Genomic DNA, 18,920 nt, shown 5'->3' on the forward strand with positions numbered 1-18,920 from the left:
TTAAAACCGGTTACATGTAATTCTGATTTTTAAAGGGGGATGAGTTTTAAGATGTAGGTGTGTACCCATCTGTATTCATCAGTCACTTAAAATTGAGTCCGGTCGTAATAATGGGAAGAAAAACGAGCTTCGCTGCTTGGGACCCTAAAGAATAATCAAGAGATCCACAGTGGAAAGTAAACATATGACTTTTTACATGTTGGATTTACGCCTCGAAAATTCCTACTGGGGTTCAAAGCGGTGTGGATGATGTTGCAGACAATTCACCTAATGAACACAAGCTCAGATTTGAAGATTTTAAGCAGCTTACAATACTTCCGCCAGCATTTTAACCCTCCACCAAAGCACTGACAGACAAACAGCTTACCATTGAGTTATTTGGGAAGGCTTGTTTCACGGCGTGTTTGAACGCACAAAAACTACTCTAGGCCCAGGAGATTTTGGCACAAATAGTAGATTCACTTTTCATCTCACAGCCTCGGTGCTTGGGTTAAACGTGTACCTCCGGGTGCAATTTGATGCAAGTTAGAGATTAGAGATTTGGCCCTGGTTGCCAAATTGGTGATTTATATCAGGAAGTCCCTGCTCATTCCAATCGTGGGAGTCATATGGGATAAGGAGCAACAATTTGGGTATTTCTGATATTTGAAAATATTTCCTAAAATAAAAAATAAAAAAGCTGGCTGTGGTTATCTCAATGACAGCGGCAGTGTGGATTACCTTTCATCGGGATTTGAACTGGGGACCTCCACCACGGCTCCACGGGAGCACCCTTCAGCCGACCTACCAAATTCACCCGCTCGAACTGTGGAACCGTCAGGGCTCCGAGCAATATAAACACATCGTAATGATGTTAAACCATCCGCCTTATGATGACATTCCTGAAGTTTTGCGGTCGTGCTCCTAATGTGATCTTTATGATCACACATGCAAAGTTTGTTATTGGGTGATTATTTATTTTCAGAGAAGAAGCTCATTTCTGCAGTTCAAGCAGTGCTGTTAACTAGCAAATGTGGTTGAACAGCCTTTGGCAAGCATGGCGAGAATCTGACAAACTGTCTCGGACAAGCTGATAAAAACTAGGTATTTCAGACAGTGTGAAAAGGCAGGATGGTTAACTTGCAAAAAGTCAAATGTATGATGCAGATTGATAAAACTACATTGTAGGAAGCAGGACAAAAAGCACTTTTGAATTTAAGTCAAGTCATTTCTGAGATACAGGCTTAAACGTAAACGTCTTCGATGTAGCGCCACCTTGAGGAAATTTGCCTCAAGGCTTTTACACTCCTTAATGATATTATAAACCTACGTACCAATTTCCATTGGATGTTCACATTGGAAATCACACGCTGCTGAATTTTGATAATTGATCATTTGTTAATTACGTTATCAAAGCAATATTTTGAGAAGAGTTTGAAAATGTTACTATGAGTCACTGTATCAAATTTGAACTTTTTCTGATAATTTGTCTACGAAAAACCAAGCAGTTTTTAGTTATAGCTTCTCCTAGTGTGTCTGTTTGTATGAAACGTGGGGATAGAAAAATCAGACCATGTATTGGCCAGATATAAGGCAGAATTTGACATTTTTAGAGCAGGAGACCAGTGGAGCAAAGATGCAGAAGAACTGAGAGGTTGATGTGAGAAAAGAATTTTGACTGTTGTTGAGATTTGAGCCAGTAAGAGAACTTGATTATTGCAGGCCCACCAATGGATAGAGTTCCCAGTGTTTTGGGGCTTGAGCAGCGGGGGGGAATTTGGAACCAAAAACAACAGGGTTCCCGCAGGTTCGCTGCTCGGACCGCCTACAAACCACCAGCACGCCAGAACTCAACCCACACTACAGGCCCACAAACAGAGATGCCCACACTGCCACGATTGTGTTTCAGCAGTTTTTTCCACCCCCTCAGCACGCAGACTGATGCCTCACGAGGATGAGGCGATAGGCATCATCTCTCATCCCTCTAAAGACAGGAAACACACATCTGAAGGAGGCTAAATAACTTGTATACCTCTTGTGAAATGCAGCTGCTTGGACAGATGCCTTGTACTTAAGCTGAAATTCTACTAAAACTCATTCATTCTTATGTGAATTCCTTTGAACCGTATTTACTGTATATTATCAGTATTATCATTATCAATACTGTTGTTCTCATTTTTGACACCGGTGTCCACCAGCACCGGTGTCCTGTGCTTACATATACCGTACGTGTCTTGTATTGTTTTGTATTGCTAATGTTAATATGTCCATGATTGTGTGAATTACGTGAGAGATTTTTATCTGATTAAGAGAAATTCAACCAAAACTCACCCAAGTCTGACAGTAATCAGATACTGAACTAGTTCATTTGTAACTATGCTTTTCTCACGTTATTGCTCCTTTGAAAAATGAATTCATGCAAAAACGCCTCTTTAGGTTGATGGTCTCTATGTGCAGTCTTTAATGTGTATTCTGTAGAAAAAGTAGAGTGTGTTTGTCGCACGGTCACTGCGGCCTTAGCAAGGGCTAAGATTTGAGCAGAGTCACCCGAACTAAGGTGAACACAGGGGGCGGTAGTACGCGACAGAGCGTGAGAGGATGGTGCGAAGAAGAACACCGATCTTTGTGAACATACTGGTACATTTCTGCAAAAAAAGTTTCAAAACCTCAAAGTGAAATTCTGAGTGTTGCAGCACCACAGTAAAGTTGGTATATTCGACCGTCAGCGGTGTACTGTGTGCTGCCATCCATTGGGCGTGGTAGCTTATGTGTAAGGTAACGTGACAGAATATAGTAGTGTTTTCTGCGTCGTCCTGTATGCAGTGGTCTCGTGCCTAAACTTGGTTTTTAATTCCCAACTAGAGCTCCTAAACTGAAAAGCTATGAACTCATAAGTAGAGCAGGCTGGTTGAATATACCCTTTAACAAAATCAATCATTGCTCTCGTCATAGAACACGTTGAATAGCACTTGCTGTTTGTTTAGGAGCAAACATCTTTGCTCTCATGATGACAGCTGCTCCGTCCTCCTCTCCTCTGTTCTCTGTCTGTGATGATTGGAAATTAAAAAAAAATGTTAATGTCGGGACGATCCGAGTCGGGATGAATCGGCGTTTTAACAAAATAATAACAATCACAAGGAGAGGTGGCAGTTATTACACTGCTTGCATCAGCAAGACCTTTCTGGAAGGATGTGATCGATTATTATTCCGTCACTTCCCTTTCATGGAGTGTGATGGGTGGAAATAATTTTGCATAATATAACCATGATTAAGCTGGGTGTCAGCAGCAGTTTAAAAGTTCAGGCTGTAAAATTCAAATCTTTGAAATCAACTCCACTCATCCAGCCCTTTTCTAGGCTTATTGACCACTCAAAGTGCTTTACACTGCTGCCACATTCACTCATTCATACATGCACATAGTGCTTTTCTATACAAACAGCACTTTCCACAAACAAACACACAGCTCATACATCAGGGGAAACTTGGGGTTCAGTATCTCGCAAGGACACTTCCACATACGGACTGGAGGAGCCGGGGATCGAACCACCGACCTTCCGGTTAGCGGGCGACCCGCCCTACCTCCTGAGCCACAGCCTGTTCAGATCACGCTGGCTGCATTGATTTCCAGGTAACATGTTCGCATCTGGATCCTGTCTCCCCTCGTGTCAAAGGGGGGAAACCCCGTAAATGCCCGGAAGAAAATTGTCTGCCGAAAAAGAAGTGAAATTTGGTTCCAATTTGTCTTGAAGCGTAAGGAGTAGGCGAAGACCCCCCTAACGTAGCACGTCCCTAAACAATATCCCATGGACTCAGCTCTGTAGGTGCACGGTGGCGAGGGACCGGGCCATTACATCAAGATGCAGTGCACTGGGGTGAATTAATCTATAGCCTGTATCATTAAGAGCACATGCCGCTCAAGTCGTGACGTCCTTGTTTTTCTTAAACCGAGGACAGTTCGCGATGGCAACACACGGTTGAACCCTCGTCCTTGTTCCTTTGCTGAGGAGCTGACGGGCTCACTTTTTGTGCGCAGACTTCATCACTAGGGGGCTCACTGAAGAGAAGGCATTGTGGGAAGGCAATGTGCCAATGTGGAACCAAATGCAGCCAGGCACTGTTTTTGTATCATCCACTCGCTGAAGGCGACTTCCCTTTAGGCCCAGGGAGTTAAGCTGGTGTATACGTTAGGTGAGGTGATTCAGTTTGACAGGGTGTGAATATTTTGCACCCGGCAGTTCGTCTCCATCTCTTCCTCTTATTTCATGTATTATGTCCTCAGAGGCTCTATAGGCTCCGATTCTTCCTTTTAGTACGTCATTCGTTACGGAGCTCCGAAGGACCTCTGTTGGTCAAGTGTGTCTGTTCAGTGTCCCGAGTTACTTCCCTGTTGTTGAGCAACATACGCCGTGTGTCACAACACTCGGTTTCAGGGCAGACTGCCGACTGTCCAGTACGAGCCAATTCGCACAGACTTTACTTTTTCAGGATGCACATTTGTTTTCCTTTAAGTTGGCAGCTCCGTCTATATTTATGGCAGCGTTGGTTTGTTTTGCCACTCATTGTTGCTGATGGGGTTGGTGTTGTAAAGTACATACCCTATGTAATGCAATCCAGTAAAACAACACAAGATATGGCCTCAAAAAAAAAAACGACATAGGGTCAACAGCTCTCTGACATTCTCAACTAAAACAAAAGATTATAATTTCACAAAGTATTTAATGTCTGGTTGGTGGTGTTGGATTGCATTAGAATGCGCAGGAGGTTATGTCCACCATATGTTGGCTACAGATGATTTTGATGTTCATGTTTGGGATCCAAGGCCTGAGAAAATACATATCAAAGTGTGCTGGCCTGGTGAAACCTATTCTAAATGGCTTATCCATTTGTTTTTGCTGATTTCACAGTAATTTGATGTGCCCATTAAAGTCTATAACTCTGTATTTCCTCAATGTCTGCCATGGTCCTTATTATTGCATTGAGCTGCGGGCTTGCTCACATTCTTTTATCAAGGACATGTTGAGCATTCAGAAAATTTTGCAACGTAAATGACATGCGTACAGCATAAAGCATTCTCTATAGGGGGTGGCGCTGCGAGATTTATACCTACTTTTATATTTATTTGCCTGGTTTCTCTGACAAGTGAGAGAGAACTGAGTGTTGTTTTATCAAGACATGACATGCTTGTTCAGAGCGGTTTAATGAGGCTCCACTTGACATACATTTGTTGTTGACAAGAAAGCACAGGACTAAAAACACTTTACAAGGTGCAATAATTTTTCCAGATCCTCATAGTCAGTGTTGTCCTGGAAAGATAACCGAAAAGTTATATAATAGTGGGCAGAGTTTTGACTTATAGCCCTGGAGGAACCAAGTAACGAGCAAATCGTGCCAACGATTTGGTTTTTGCGATATCCTTTTTTACAATGTGTTTTATATTTAAGGGTATTGAATTTTGAAGCAATGAATGGCAATAAATGTGTATACTGAGAGGCCCCTTGCACCAGACTACATTACCGCACCACTGATTTCAAACAGATGCATATGCTGACTTCATATACTGTATACCTCTGAAGTATATTTTGTATACATAGATTTTGTAGACTGCTGAGGAAAATAAAATGTTTTGGGGAAATACAAAGAATTACTATCTCTGTTCAATATGAAGCATGCTGCTACTGCTAAATGGTATCCATTTAAACACGGGGTTCACAGAAATACACTTGACAATTTCTGAGTTTCACAACACAACAGAGCAGCTCTGGATAAATGATCAGTCAAATAGATATGACGCTATAATACATTCACACCAGACGTCACCGCACACACTGTATAACAATTTAAAAGGTGGACAAAAGTGTACTTTGGTGTCCTCTGCTGGTCTACACACACACACACACACACACACACACACACACACACACTCACTCGCACGCGCACACACACCAGCACGTGCCATAGAGTTTAAATTATGAACATTTTGCGAGACCAGGCTGCATTGAAGGGTGTGATCAGATTGATGTATTGAACGTAATGAAACTACACTGTCTGAATTCTTTCAGCCTCTAATCAACATGTTTATCAGAAAGTCACTGACCTCCAACCCCTTTTTAATTACTATATTAACTGTTACCATAATTACACAATTACTATAACTAATGAAGAAGGCCTATTATTGCAGACTGTTTTCAAAAACATAGTCTAGTCCTAAAATGAAAAGGCCTACCTTTCTTTAGTGTAGCGACTTGAGCTTTTCATAGCTCTCTCTAAGAGATGAATGTGTCCTGACTTCATCGTTTCCTGTTTTATTTTAATATACTCAACTCTCCTCTCGTTTCTGATACTTCACTTCCTGCCCTTGTGTGTTTCCCTCCTATGCGATTGCCTGCCGCGCCCTGATTTAGTTTCACCTGTCTCCAATTATCCCTCCCTTCCCGGTGTATTAGTCTGTGTGTTCCCTTCTCACAGTGCTGTTCATCTTTGTACCCAGTGTCAAATGATCCAGCAGTTTTCTTTGTGTTTCCTTTTTTTTAAAACTCTGCTAGTTTTCCTGACCTCGTCTTAGTCTTCCCCGGACTTGCCAGATTGGTTGGTCCATTCCTCTGACTGATTACCTGTGTACTGAACTTTTGTGGCAAGTAAAGTTTGTTTTTTGTACCAAGTTCCTGTTTTTGAATTGTGCAATTGAGTCTTTTTCGTCGTTTTTTTTTTCTTTTTTACAGTGGTTTTCCCAGTCGTTACAGAATGTATGCATAGTTTTGTTTTTCATTGTGAGGTTTTCAGTGAGACGGACCTGAGGACACCTCTGATCACAGGCAGCCATTTGGTACACTTGTAGGTGATAAGTTGCTTGACACTCCATGAAAATGAAAGCGTTGCACACGGCAGAGCTGGAACACCCCGTCCTCATATTTGACAACTTAAACTAAATAAAAGGAGACATCTAAACGATTTCTTTGTACACACTTTTGCCCTTTTCTGCCAACATGTTAGTCTCGTAACTTAATATTAGTGCAGAATTAATAATTCAAGTGTCGACGCAATCGAAAGCATGAATTACAGATTTTATCACTTTGGTTTTGCAACAGCAATGATTTAGATTTTTACTGCCCTGTTGCACAAAACAATATATCTACTCGGGTTTAATATTGTTGCTGATCAATATTATTGACTCAACAATGGTTTCTTTCATTTCTGACTTTAAAAATGTACTTTCCAGTCTGCACTCCATTTCAGTACAAGCCCTGCTTGTTCTGATGTTCGAAGACACTCTGTTTTAATTTCAAAGGGCCACATGTACATGTATGTACAAAGTTAAATGACATCTGATTGGAGTAGAACTCAGTAGTTCAGTTCTAGCGATTTATACTGTGTATAGAGTAGGGTTTATAAAAGAAATGTATAAATACTCCCTACTGGGGGGGCTTATGGAGTAAACTGCTGTTTGTTGCCTTGAAAATAATTTAAAAGCACATGTGGCTAGTTTGAAACCAATAGTATACTGTGGCTATTATTGTACTGGGTTTGCTTATACATTTAATTTTGTCACCCCTGCTAAAGCACCTTCATGCGATTCAGAGAGAGTGAATCTATTTTCTATATAAGTGGTTGAAGGAATCAAGAAATCTTTGGATGTATTGTACACTCATTGGAATGTGATTCCAGTGAGAATAAAATGTTATAAGTGCTGAAATATCAAATCAGATTGGAAGACCAAGTCTAAACCCCTAAGATGTAATAACAACTTCACCTGCATACTAATTATATAAATTCCACTGTAAACTATGGATATCAAGCCTGTTTACTCAGCGACTTAGAGCTTACACATGCCATGCTCTTGCAGACAGACCCAAAACACACAATGATCCCGGTTTATACTGCTGAGGGTGTACCTTAGAATCATGAACCGACATTTGCCAGACCACAACATTAGCCTCTAAAGAGGGAAGAAAAAAAAAAAAGAGCAGCCGCTGCCTCTGAAAACAAAAGATAACATCTGGGGTCTGAAGTGTAAAAATGTGTCTGTGCGGCGCACTCCTTGTAATTAATGCAGTGTAAGAATAATCGTTTTATTATACGTAATTTTGCAGTATTTAAAAGATAATAAATCGGTGTCTTCTTGTGACCCCTCAGCACAGGCTTGTCTTTTTCGCCACCTTTTAGTGTCGAAATGAAATGCGAGCAATTCAACCAAGGAAAGCAACATTCTCCCGCTCAGATGGTTTCACTGGGATGATTTTTACAGTCTGCAGAGGCAACATTATTCAGTATTTTATGATAATATAGGCAAAAATAAATAAGAGAGGTCCGATGATTTTCATCTTGTGACCCTTCAGATTTATCTTGAGTTGCCTTTGAGTCCTGAACCCCAGGTTGGGAATCAACATACAAACATCAACCACAAAATGTAAAGTGAAATGAAACGGGCCTGTCAGTGTGACAAGATACCACGGTGAGCAACATCGCTGCAGTAGAAACTTTAAAAAAAAAGATCTGGTGTATTGTGAGAGTAGAAGAATTAAAAATAAAGAGAAATTTGAAAAATAGGAGAAAGCAGACTGACAAGTAAGGAGACAGGCCCAGTGTGATGAAAAACATGAGACTCTAAATGTGAAGATGGTATGCAGAGATCTGGTCTAAGCGTCCGTTAACCGGTCTCGGCAGCGACAACATCACACACACACACACACACACACACACACACACACACACACACAGTATATCTGAAGCGTTGACTGGGGCTAAGTCGTGCCCCGTGTTATTACACAGCAGTATTGGGGGTGGCGCGCCTGTCGCCCGACTGCTCTGGTCGGAGGCTTCTGCACAGAGATGGCAAGAGAACCGTAGCAGCCTGTGGGGCCTGTTCGGTTGGGTGTTTTACCGACAGCCGTAACATTAGAGAGCCGCAGAGCGTGGGGAAGGAGCGGGACGACGGGCAAGGTAAGGCGAGGGTTGCTCAAGTGAGTCGAGCCCCTAACGTTGCCGCGGGGCTTTCTCGTAACGTCCGAATGAATTCATACCAAGTCTGTCTTCACATGAATCAAACTGTTTGACTAGCTCCGTGATGGCGGACCACTAGCACGGCTGCTAAGTAGCTAAGTTAGTTAGCACACCGGCTATAACTGGCAGCAGTTGGATAATAGCTAACTTTGGTAAGTTTGTAACGTTAGCTGGCTAAATTAGCCGTGTCTGGTACACTGCTAAAGATTTCGCCAATATACTGAGAGTTTCATTTGCGTCCAGACATTACCACCTGGTTAGGCAGCTGGATATCGCAGCGATAGTTGGGATAGTCAGCTAACGTTAAGCTAGTTACTCCAAAAAAACAACACTAAACAGGGATTTTTTTCCCCCCTCTGTAGCTAACTGGATAGTTTATTGATAGCTCAGTTAGCTGCCTTTAAATTTGGTTGAAGACTGGTGCCAAGACATGACTAGGTACCGTTAGCCAGCCTTATCTGACAGATGCTGCATCTATGCAAACACAAGTTTACCAGAATGGCTATGATTTTACGGTTACTACCCGTAGGCCAGTAGTTAACTGTTGAGTTAGTCTTAGTTTACGAGTTACCGTTAGCATGTCAGTGAATTATTCAGAGTTAGCCAGTGTGCGTTTACCGCGTCCGTTTGTGTGTTTTATGTTCAGTATTTGCGTTAAATATGACAGACTGCTGTTAGTTTATGGCCTACGGATAGTTTGAAAGTGTGAGCAGTCCACTCCTTTTATTATCCAATAATCTGTGGTCTTGTTTACTGAGTTTTGTCTCCTGTAGAGAAAAAAAAACATTGTTCATGTTTTAACCTATAGAGGTGTTGATATTTAGTGTGTGGAAGGTGTTTCTTTGGTCATGCACAACACACAAGTTAAGACACAGGTAAACACAGGCCTGCCATGAAGTAGGCACACTGCTATTTAATACAGCACATATCAGTAGCGCCCTTTCTATAAATACTTGACAGGAACAATGTAACCCTTGCACTGTAACAGTCCCTGACGGCAAAGACAGAGTTTTGAGCAGGATGTGCTACAGGGGTAACATAGTAAACATGGACTCAGCTAACGCCTAATGGGAATGCCTATCAATAAAGGTTTGGCCCAGTTGTTTGCCATTCACCTTTGGTGGATATTCAAACAAACACAAACACACAGGTGCACGCCCACTGACCTTTGAACAGCCAGAAAGCAGCTGTGGGGGAAACAGGAGTTGTGGCCCGCCACCACTTTGTGAATCAAGTTTGTCATGCCAACATAAAGAAAAATTGGAAGAATTAAAAACAGTCCCTGATTGTTGTTGAGATAAAGGAGAGCTAGGTTAAAGCCTGTTATTCACTTTACCTTTAAACAGTGCTGCAAAGGGGGGGGGGGGGTATATTCTCCCCAGATGTTTTCCAGTGCAGGCAAGGTCTGTCAACAAATTTCCCCCAAAGAGGCTTCGGCATGATGCAGACACACAAACACAATTGCACCACAAAATATAAAGAGCATTTTCTAGCAGTAAGACAGGCGCTACCTGTTTTGCAAGCAAATCAACCCCTATACCACCACTGCTGGCTTTTTTGCCCCTACAAGCTGACCAGCACATGAGACAGGATAAATAAGCCACCAGTCACACACAATGATAAAAGAAAAACTGAAGCTAACCTGAGATACAAGGTTGCATTATTATTGTGCAGGTTGCACTTTTAAACTCAGAGTTGTGTTTTTCTCACCTGGGCATGTGATGGTCCTACATATTTAATGTTTTATCATCTCGAGGCGATTTGAAATTCTCCCTCAATGGCAGACAGACATTTAAAAAAAAAAAAAAGTATTCAGACCTTCATGTATAATTGTAGGAAGCCAAGGGCCTTTCATTCAGATTAGTTCTGCAACTAACCATTATTTTAAATTTTAATCTGCCAATTACATAAATAAAAATTAATTGTTTGATCGATAAAATGACAGAAAATGGTGAAAATATGTACTTAAGAAATGACTGAAACATTTAATCAGTTATTAAGATCAATGGTTATCAGTTTTATATTGACTGTGAAATAAATGAAGTGACTAATTATTGCAGCTCTTATTCAGACATGCTTCCGTTAGTTTTGTTTTACCCTTTGAAAACCCGATCCTTATAGGTCCATCTAAAGTCATATTGTATCCTGGCATTATGAGGTCTAACTAGGAAATGAAGGAAGGCCTGGCCTGTCCATTAAGTCAAACTACATTCTTGGAAAAATTGCTCTTTCAGACCACATACAGAACATATTGCAGCCAAGAGCTGTGGTCAGCTGTTGATTTGACTTCAGATGATCATTTTGTTGGGGCTCTCTCCCAGCGGACTGTACGAGGTGGTGCATTTTAAGGTATCTTTTGTATTATGTAATGGATACCATCTTTTGCAGGGAATTGTTATGTAAGACTAAAGTAGTTAAGTGTCATGAAGTCTTTTATACATAATACACAAGTCTTTCATACATAAACTTGTCACATCCCACTTCTCTACACTGTTGTCTTTACAAGACATTTGAGAGGAGGACACTGAGATTATAATTTCATAGCCATCTGCCATGTGTTATCAGATAGGCGAACAGGGAGTTAAAATGTCTGGGGTTCTGGTGGGCCTCTTTATAGTGTGCTGTTAATTCAGATATTACAAAGATTGCATTAAATTATATAACTCACTGATAAAATGTCTTTATGACTTTGTTGTCATCACTCTGGGACTCTTGATTAAAGTGTTTGCTTTGTTTGTTTTGGTGTTTTAATACATGTATTCTTAAGCATGATGCTCTTCATTAAATTATGTCTCAGAGTCTGCTAGTCATTTCAAGTCCACATACATGCTTATGGCAAATTATTGATTTCATTAGGGATGCCCCAAGCGGATCTGCCAGATCGATATCACAAAATGAACTGTATAAACGAATCGCTGTAAGACTCTTTCAGAAAATCCTTAATGGAGAGTCTGTATTTCTTAAAGCAGTGTTATTCAGTTATTAAGTATATTTTACTTAGATTGCTTTTAATGTGCTTAAAGTGTGGAGGTTTTAGCTCTTACAGTCTGCAAGAAAATAGAACTATAACACTGTATTGGCAGTGATCAGGATCAAAGGGTGAAAAAACTTGATTGGTACGTCCCTAATCTGCAGCACACCTGGCTTGTATGTTGATTGTTGATTGTAGGAATACAGCACCCAGAGAAAATCACAACTGACTGGCTGACTTACTGCAGACTTCCAGGCTTAATAAAAACAATGCTTTATTATTAATGGAAGTGTTCATATCGTAAAATGAATTAATGAAATTTTTTTTAAGTTAAGGTATATAAATGTTAGAAAGTGATTCTGAACCTGATTTCTTTTATTGATTTACAAAATTTGCAAGTCTGTTCTTGTGTAGTAGAACTTGAACTTCGGAGTGAAGTTAATCAATAGAAATGTGGGTTGTAAATCTCAGTTAGATAAAGAAATCCGATTTATGGGGCGCCATGGTTTCCCAATGGTTAAGTCGCTGGGGGACCTTTGTTGGATGTCATACCCTCTCTCCCCCTATGTTTCCTGTCACCTGCGACACTGACTGCCAAATAAACACAAAATGCCAAAAAAACCCCCAAAAAAACACAACAATTTACAGTGTTAACTTTATTTATGATGGTTACTGTTGTCCACATGGTAATACTGAGAGATGCTCGTGTCTTATAATGTTAAACATTACTATACATGACTGACCACTACTGAACTGTACTTTTGATATTTTTACTCTGTAGCAGTTTGAGCAAACATAGTATACAAAGACTGACATGATAAGGTGATCCACAGCTCCAAACCCGGAAGGTCGCAGTGCAGATTAAAATAATATGATGTCCCCAGAGATACCCTGTGATGTTTTGGATCACTACTGGCATTATGAATGCAACACTTTGACGATAATGTGCCCGTTTTTTTCTACTTGCGTGCACACAATGACTTGCTATTCAGTTTGATAGCTGGTGGTGGTAACACATCAAGAAATGTATAATGTGCAATCAAAAAGCAAGAAAGAAGATAACTGCTACTTAGCAAACATGTTATGTCTACGAAACTTTTCTGCAGTCTGTCAACCATTTTTGAATTTGGCTATCAACTAGTTAGCCGCTAATTTGTGTATGAATCTGTATGAGCTTTGAGTGATAGTAACAAACCACCATTCACTAGTTCCTCCTTCCTTTTGACTGATAGGAACAAAATAAAAACTTGATCAATAACTAAATAGAAAGCACACCAAAGAATAATGCGATTTCCACACTTTAATCGTGAACAATGATGCAGTTTCACCGAAATGCTGCTGACTGGTTTTAGTTTTTGATCTCAGTTGCAGAATCAGAGTTGTCCATTTCATATTGGTATTTTTGACCGCTAAGTGCAGAGATAGAGATTAGAGCTGAAACAATTTGTCAATTAATCCATTAGATAATAGACAGAAATAACCTGCAACAGTTCCGATAATTGATAGACTATTTCGTTTTAATTTTCCATACAGTGTATAATATTTATATGCTGTATAAAATATGCTAGACTCACTTATTGACCCATGTGTCAGTCAGTCCACGTCAGTAGTTCCAGCGGTACTTGGGGCCAGTCTGTTGGCTGGCTAATAACTGTTTTCATCATTCATTTGTCAAGACCATAGAAAGTAATGATTGATGACTGCTGAACTCTGTCCCCTTCCCATCATTTATCCCCTAATTGGTTAAGTTTTAGCTGTCACCTGCCCACTCTGTATGGAAGTTTGATATGCGGGGTCGACCTATTCCTTATAGTCAGGATCAGTCATTTTGCTCAGTTGTTGATTTCATGGTAGTTTGATTCCCTCATTTTGTCTCCCCATAGATTTATATTGAAATTGGAAATCAAACTTTTATTGCAGTATAGTTGGTATCTCAAGTCAACAAAGTTCCAGCATCTGGTAGATGCTAAGCTTTGTATTTTATTTTCTTTCTATGTAGCTATTTTTCAGAAAGGATATGACATGTTTTTTAATGTTTTGTCTTTTCTTAACACTATGACTAGCCCTTTGCTCATTTTATTGTATGCATATGGTGTTTTCTAATAATTGCAGTATAATGGGTTTAAATAAACCCTAAAATTTACAAGTTTTACTTTTAAAACATTGGGATTAAAATGATTTAAAATGGTTATGTACATTTCTGAAGGTCCTGCGAGAGGTTTTGATGTTGAATGATATTTTTGAAAAATAAGGTCAACTTTAACTCGGACTCAGAGCTTTTACTTTTAGACGGCTGATTTGCCTATCAAATCACAATTGAACTCATTTGTTATGAAAATTTGAGGGTAGCAAGATAGCTGATTTAGCTGTGACCGGTACTGTGCTCCACACATGGATGATTTTTCGTCTCCATCTGCCCTATAGCCTCTACACTGATCAGTCAGCTCTGGTACTGACTGTCTATGTCTTTTTAAATGGGTTCCTTCTAAGCTGCTTAAAAGCTGCCTGCTCTGACTTGGGGTCAGTGTTGGGTGAACAACCAGCGAATGTTTCAATCTGGTGCCGTGATCATTTTTGCATGGGAACAGGAAACGGGGTGTGTGACTCAGTGGCGAGTGGAGCTGAGACTCTGACAATTAATGGGCGTTTTGTGGCATGTTGTCTTCAGCTTGGTGTTTTGTTATATTCTCTTGGTCCCTGAGATCAAGCGTAATTGCACATACAGTTTCATTTACTAGCTACAGTTTCTTTTAAACATTCAAGAGTATTTCCATAACATGTGTCTTAATTTCGTAGTTTGACCATGACATTCAAGCATGATTAAGGACTGTAAAAAATACTTATGCCCTGTATATAATGGTTTTTTCTTTATAAAATGATAATACAGTACAGTATAGTATAATGATATAGTACAATCATTCACAATATTCATATATATTCATTTATACTGTAATCAGTTAGCATGAATGAAAGTTAACATTTAGGGATACTTTGCTGATAGTCTGACAATCATTAATTTGGTTTTTCTGGTGAGTTTTTTTCCTCCTTGTAGTGCATTTAGTGTATTTAAATTTGTGCTTGCTGTAGCATTTACATTAATGTGACTTGATCTGTGTAGATCATGTAATGGAAATGTGACATGGTCCTACCTAGTCAGATTGCTGATGTACTTTTACAGAAATGTAAACATCAAGTCGTCGCATAAAATTGCAAGCGCAATAATGAATTGAGGAGCATGTCTGAAACGGGCTGAACATGCATTTTGCCAGCATTGTGGTATTAATGCTAGAGGAACTGGTACCAAGATGGTGAAAAGAAACCGGACCACACTGTAACATTCTGCTCAGGAACTGTGATGTGCAGATGCAGGTCAACTCCAAGACTCAGCTTTAAGGCTTACAACAGAACATGGCACATTGCAGTTTTAGTGTTCAGATAGGTTTAAAACAGGTTCACTTTAACCCAGTTATCTGCATCAGTAGCTGAACAGTGAAAACAAAGCTGAAACGTCCTTTAACTGTTCAGTATTCTTATTCTTTGTGTTTCATATTTCAAAAACTCAGTCTGTGCAAAGTAGAACCACGAAGAAGCAAACTACATCTTGTGTGATTGCTTTATGAATATCAAAGAGACGAATTGGAAGATTAGGGATAGGTATCATGAACCGGTTCGGGATTGGAACCAGGAATTTGTTGAATAGACTGAAGCTAGTGCTCTCAAATTTGGCTGACCTTTACAAAGCAGTAGTGTAATAGTAAAATTTAATCGCTGCTCAAAAATAATTTCACTGAAAAGAAGTCAATTTTGCTGCTGTGAGTGGAGAAGTCAGCTCTGAGCAACACAGAGTTTTGAAGCTGATCACTGATAAAACAAGCATCAGTCATTTGTAGGTGTGATTGGTTTTAGTTAGGTTTTTGGCAGTTTTGCATAAAAAGATATATCTAATAATACTGTGTGACAGTGGAAAAAGCAAAGCAACAGGCTTTTCACATAATGTCCTATTTATTCCTCCATGTTGGGGAACACAACTGTTAATATGTGTGAAACCATTGTTGCGATATGTTGTGAGATATAAACATCCAAACAGATAAATAGGTTCTTAATCAGAGGCCAATTTGCACCAGCTATGCTGAGCCTTGTCCTAAAAATGAGTTCTTATTCTGTTTCAAAGGAACCATGGGACACGGAGTAGGCTGAACCGGAGGGTCTAGCAGCACACACCAATTGTGAGTATAGATGATTTTTTTTTTTTCTCCGTTAGGGTTATGAGGAATTAAAATATGGAGAAATGATTAAAGTAAATAAAATAATGTTGAATTTAATATTGATAAATATTAAGTGTGAAATGTTTTGGAGTAAAGACAAAGGATTTTGAGCCACTTTCCACCAAAAGCTTGTACGATCTCAACCGAAAAAACCTGTATACCACAAAAACTTGTAAAATGGACAGACAGTGCGTATAAATGTGCAGATTACAGTAGCATGGACGAAGCACAAACGGGAGCCATAAGCCAAAGCAGCATTCAGCTCACTCAGATCCGTTTACGATTGATTCTTCTACTTTGGTGTTTGTTGAGTGCAACAACAAAATTTTCAGAATGTGCTAGTGGCTCGTAAGACTTCTCAGCTGTACTGGAACCCTCATTTAATGGATATATGCCCTGTGTGTTTGATGTTTGCAATCTTTCTTAGAAATACCTGGTATTCTTGAGGTTTTCCAGTCTGGTTTTAAAGCCCTTCACAACATTGAATCTGAACTTCTAAAAGTTTGTAATGATTTTTTAATTAGCTACTGACTCTGGGGACTCCGCCATTGCTACGCTTTGAGATCTCACATCTGCATTCGACACAGTAGACCATAGTATCCTCATCTCTTGCCTGGAGCATTGTGTTGCCGTTAAAGGTACTGCTCTGGCGTGGTTCGAGTCTTACTTGTCTGACAGAAGTTTTTCTCTCAGCCCTGGTGACTCTGTATCTTCCTCAGCACTTCACCCTTGTGGAGTCTTTCAGGGGTCTATTCTCAGGTCCATCCTATTTTCCCTTTACATGCTCCCCATAGGGTCCATTCTTAGAAAATATGGCATCTCATTCCACTGTTTGGCAGATGAGACTCAAATTTAGCTGCCTTTGAAACAGAAAGAAGAAAGAAACTCTTTGAAACCATTGTTAATTTTTTTAAACTTTAATGAGAGTAAAAATTAAGTCCTGATGTTTGGACTCAGTGGTGCCTGCAATATCTCTCAAATGGACGTGTGTTCCCTGGAACCACAGGAAAAACCCACTGTAAGAAATATTGGTCTGATAATGGACAGTGATTTTTAAAATGGACAAACCGATACATTCTGTGATCAAATCTAGCCTTTTCCAGCTGGGGCTCTTTATATAAGGTCAAGTCATTTTTATCATTTAATGATTTTGAAGGGTTATTCATGCTTTTATCTCATCCTGACTTGACTACTAAAATCCCCTTTTTGTTGGTGTTAGCCAGAATGCTGTGGCTTGTCTTCTAACAGGAACACGCAAGTGAAAGCACATTTTCCCTTCACTGGCTCCCTGTATGTTTTAGGATTGATGTTAAGATTTTATTGTTCTCCTAAAACTCGTTAAATGGGCTAGCTCCAACCTATCTCTCTGACCTTCTACAACCACAGGTTCAATCAAAATCACCCAGGTCCGCCGACCAGTTGCTTCCAGTTGTCCCAAGTGCCTTTGCAGTTGTAGCCCCAAAACTTATGAACGAGTTGCCTCTGCATGTTAGGCTGGTCCCTTCACTGCCTGTTTAAATCCCGTCTGAAAACACATTTTTATTCCTTGGCCTTTCACTCAGTATGAGAGTTTGTTTTATTATTTTTTTTATTGTTTATGGCCTCATTGCTTTTTATTGTTTTTTTTAAACTGGTCTTTGTGTTTTCCTGTGTTGTTTTATGGTTTTTACTATTTTTATTGACTTTGGTCCATTGTTGTTTTTAAGCGTGATTCATGAATAAATTTGACTTGACTTGCTTTGTTCGTGTGTGTGTGTGTGTGTGTGTGTGTGTGTGTGTGTGTGTGTGTGTGTGTGTGTGTGTGTGTGTGGGGGGGGTCTTAAAGGTTTCCCACTGTGGCTTATGACATGGCCACGGCCTCATCCAGAGCAGAGTCTAGCCATAACCACATAGGAACGTCACAGCTTCATGCCATTGGTGAGTCCAAAAACAGCGAGCTGTGATGTGTGGGAGTGGAGGGTTGGTCTCACAGTCTAGACCCTGTCACTCCCTCGGAGACCTCACACCGAAGCAATGTGTCAGCAGGAATTCCTTTGTGAAAAAAGGTTTTTCCTAATGGGATCAATAATATCTCACTTTATTAAATCTTAATACCTGAACAAGAGTGCCAGCCATATAGTGAAAACTTGAAAGTAAAGATTTTTCACTTGTCTCTTTGCTTCCTTCATGTGCTGCCAGTTTCCTGTGCCAAAATCAAGAGGAAGAAGAGCCTGTTTGGGACTGCCATTTATGTGGAGGTGACAGCGGAGGGGGAGTCACGCCGCACGGCAAAGTCTCACAGCTCCTCCAGTCCTAAATGGGATGAGAGGCTCACTCTGTAAGGAGCACAATTTCCTTGTGTGTGTGTGTGTGTGTGTGTGCGCGCGCGCGCGTGTGTGTCATAATGCATTATTTCTTTATCTTAATGCCACATTTTCTTGGTCTTCTCTTTCCATTTTCTGTCTTTAATATCTGTATACATAATATTCATATGTGGACACAGGTCTGTGATCACATTGTGCTCGAGAAGTGAGTGAAGGAGAATAGCCCACGAATCTAAATTAATTTTATTATTTAGGGAAGATAAAATGAGAGAGGCAATGTAAGTTGAGACCACCACAATCATCTGTCTTCTCATACTCAAATAGAAGGCTCCTAGAAAAAGTGCTGATCGTCAAATGGCCTGTGCTTATGTAAAAAGCTTTGGAGAAAGAAAAGCGACAGATCTT

At 40.1% G+C, this 18,920-nt stretch overlaps 1 protein-coding gene across 2 annotated transcripts in view; it reads left to right on the top strand.

Moving 5' to 3' along the window:
- Window positions 1-6,408: 6,408 nt before the first annotated feature.
- The window catches only part of LOC120789816 (NEDD4-like E3 ubiquitin-protein ligase WWP1), a 34,605-nt gene continuing 22,093 nt past the window's right edge, over window positions 6,409-18,920 (top strand). The window contains exons 1-4 of one of the 2 annotated variants that reach the window (XM_040126862.1): window positions 6,409-6,610; window positions 16,119-16,173; window positions 18,038-18,129; window positions 18,391-18,529. In XM_040126862.1, coding sequence (XP_039982796.1) covers window positions 18,060-18,129; window positions 18,391-18,529 — 209 coding nt within the window. In that variant the 5' untranslated portion in view covers window positions 6,409-6,610; window positions 16,119-16,173; window positions 18,038-18,059. Of the gene's footprint in view, window positions 6,611-8,704; window positions 8,917-16,118; window positions 16,174-18,037; window positions 18,130-18,390; window positions 18,530-18,920 lie in introns of those variants that run through there. The other variant, XM_040126861.1, reaches the window with a different exon arrangement.

The sequence above is a fragment of the Xiphias gladius genome, chromosome 5 (genome assembly GCF_016859285.1).
Source record: "Xiphias gladius isolate SHS-SW01 ecotype Sanya breed wild chromosome 5, ASM1685928v1, whole genome shotgun sequence".
Lineage (NCBI taxonomy): Eukaryota > Metazoa > Chordata > Actinopteri > Istiophoriformes > Xiphiidae > Xiphias > Xiphias gladius.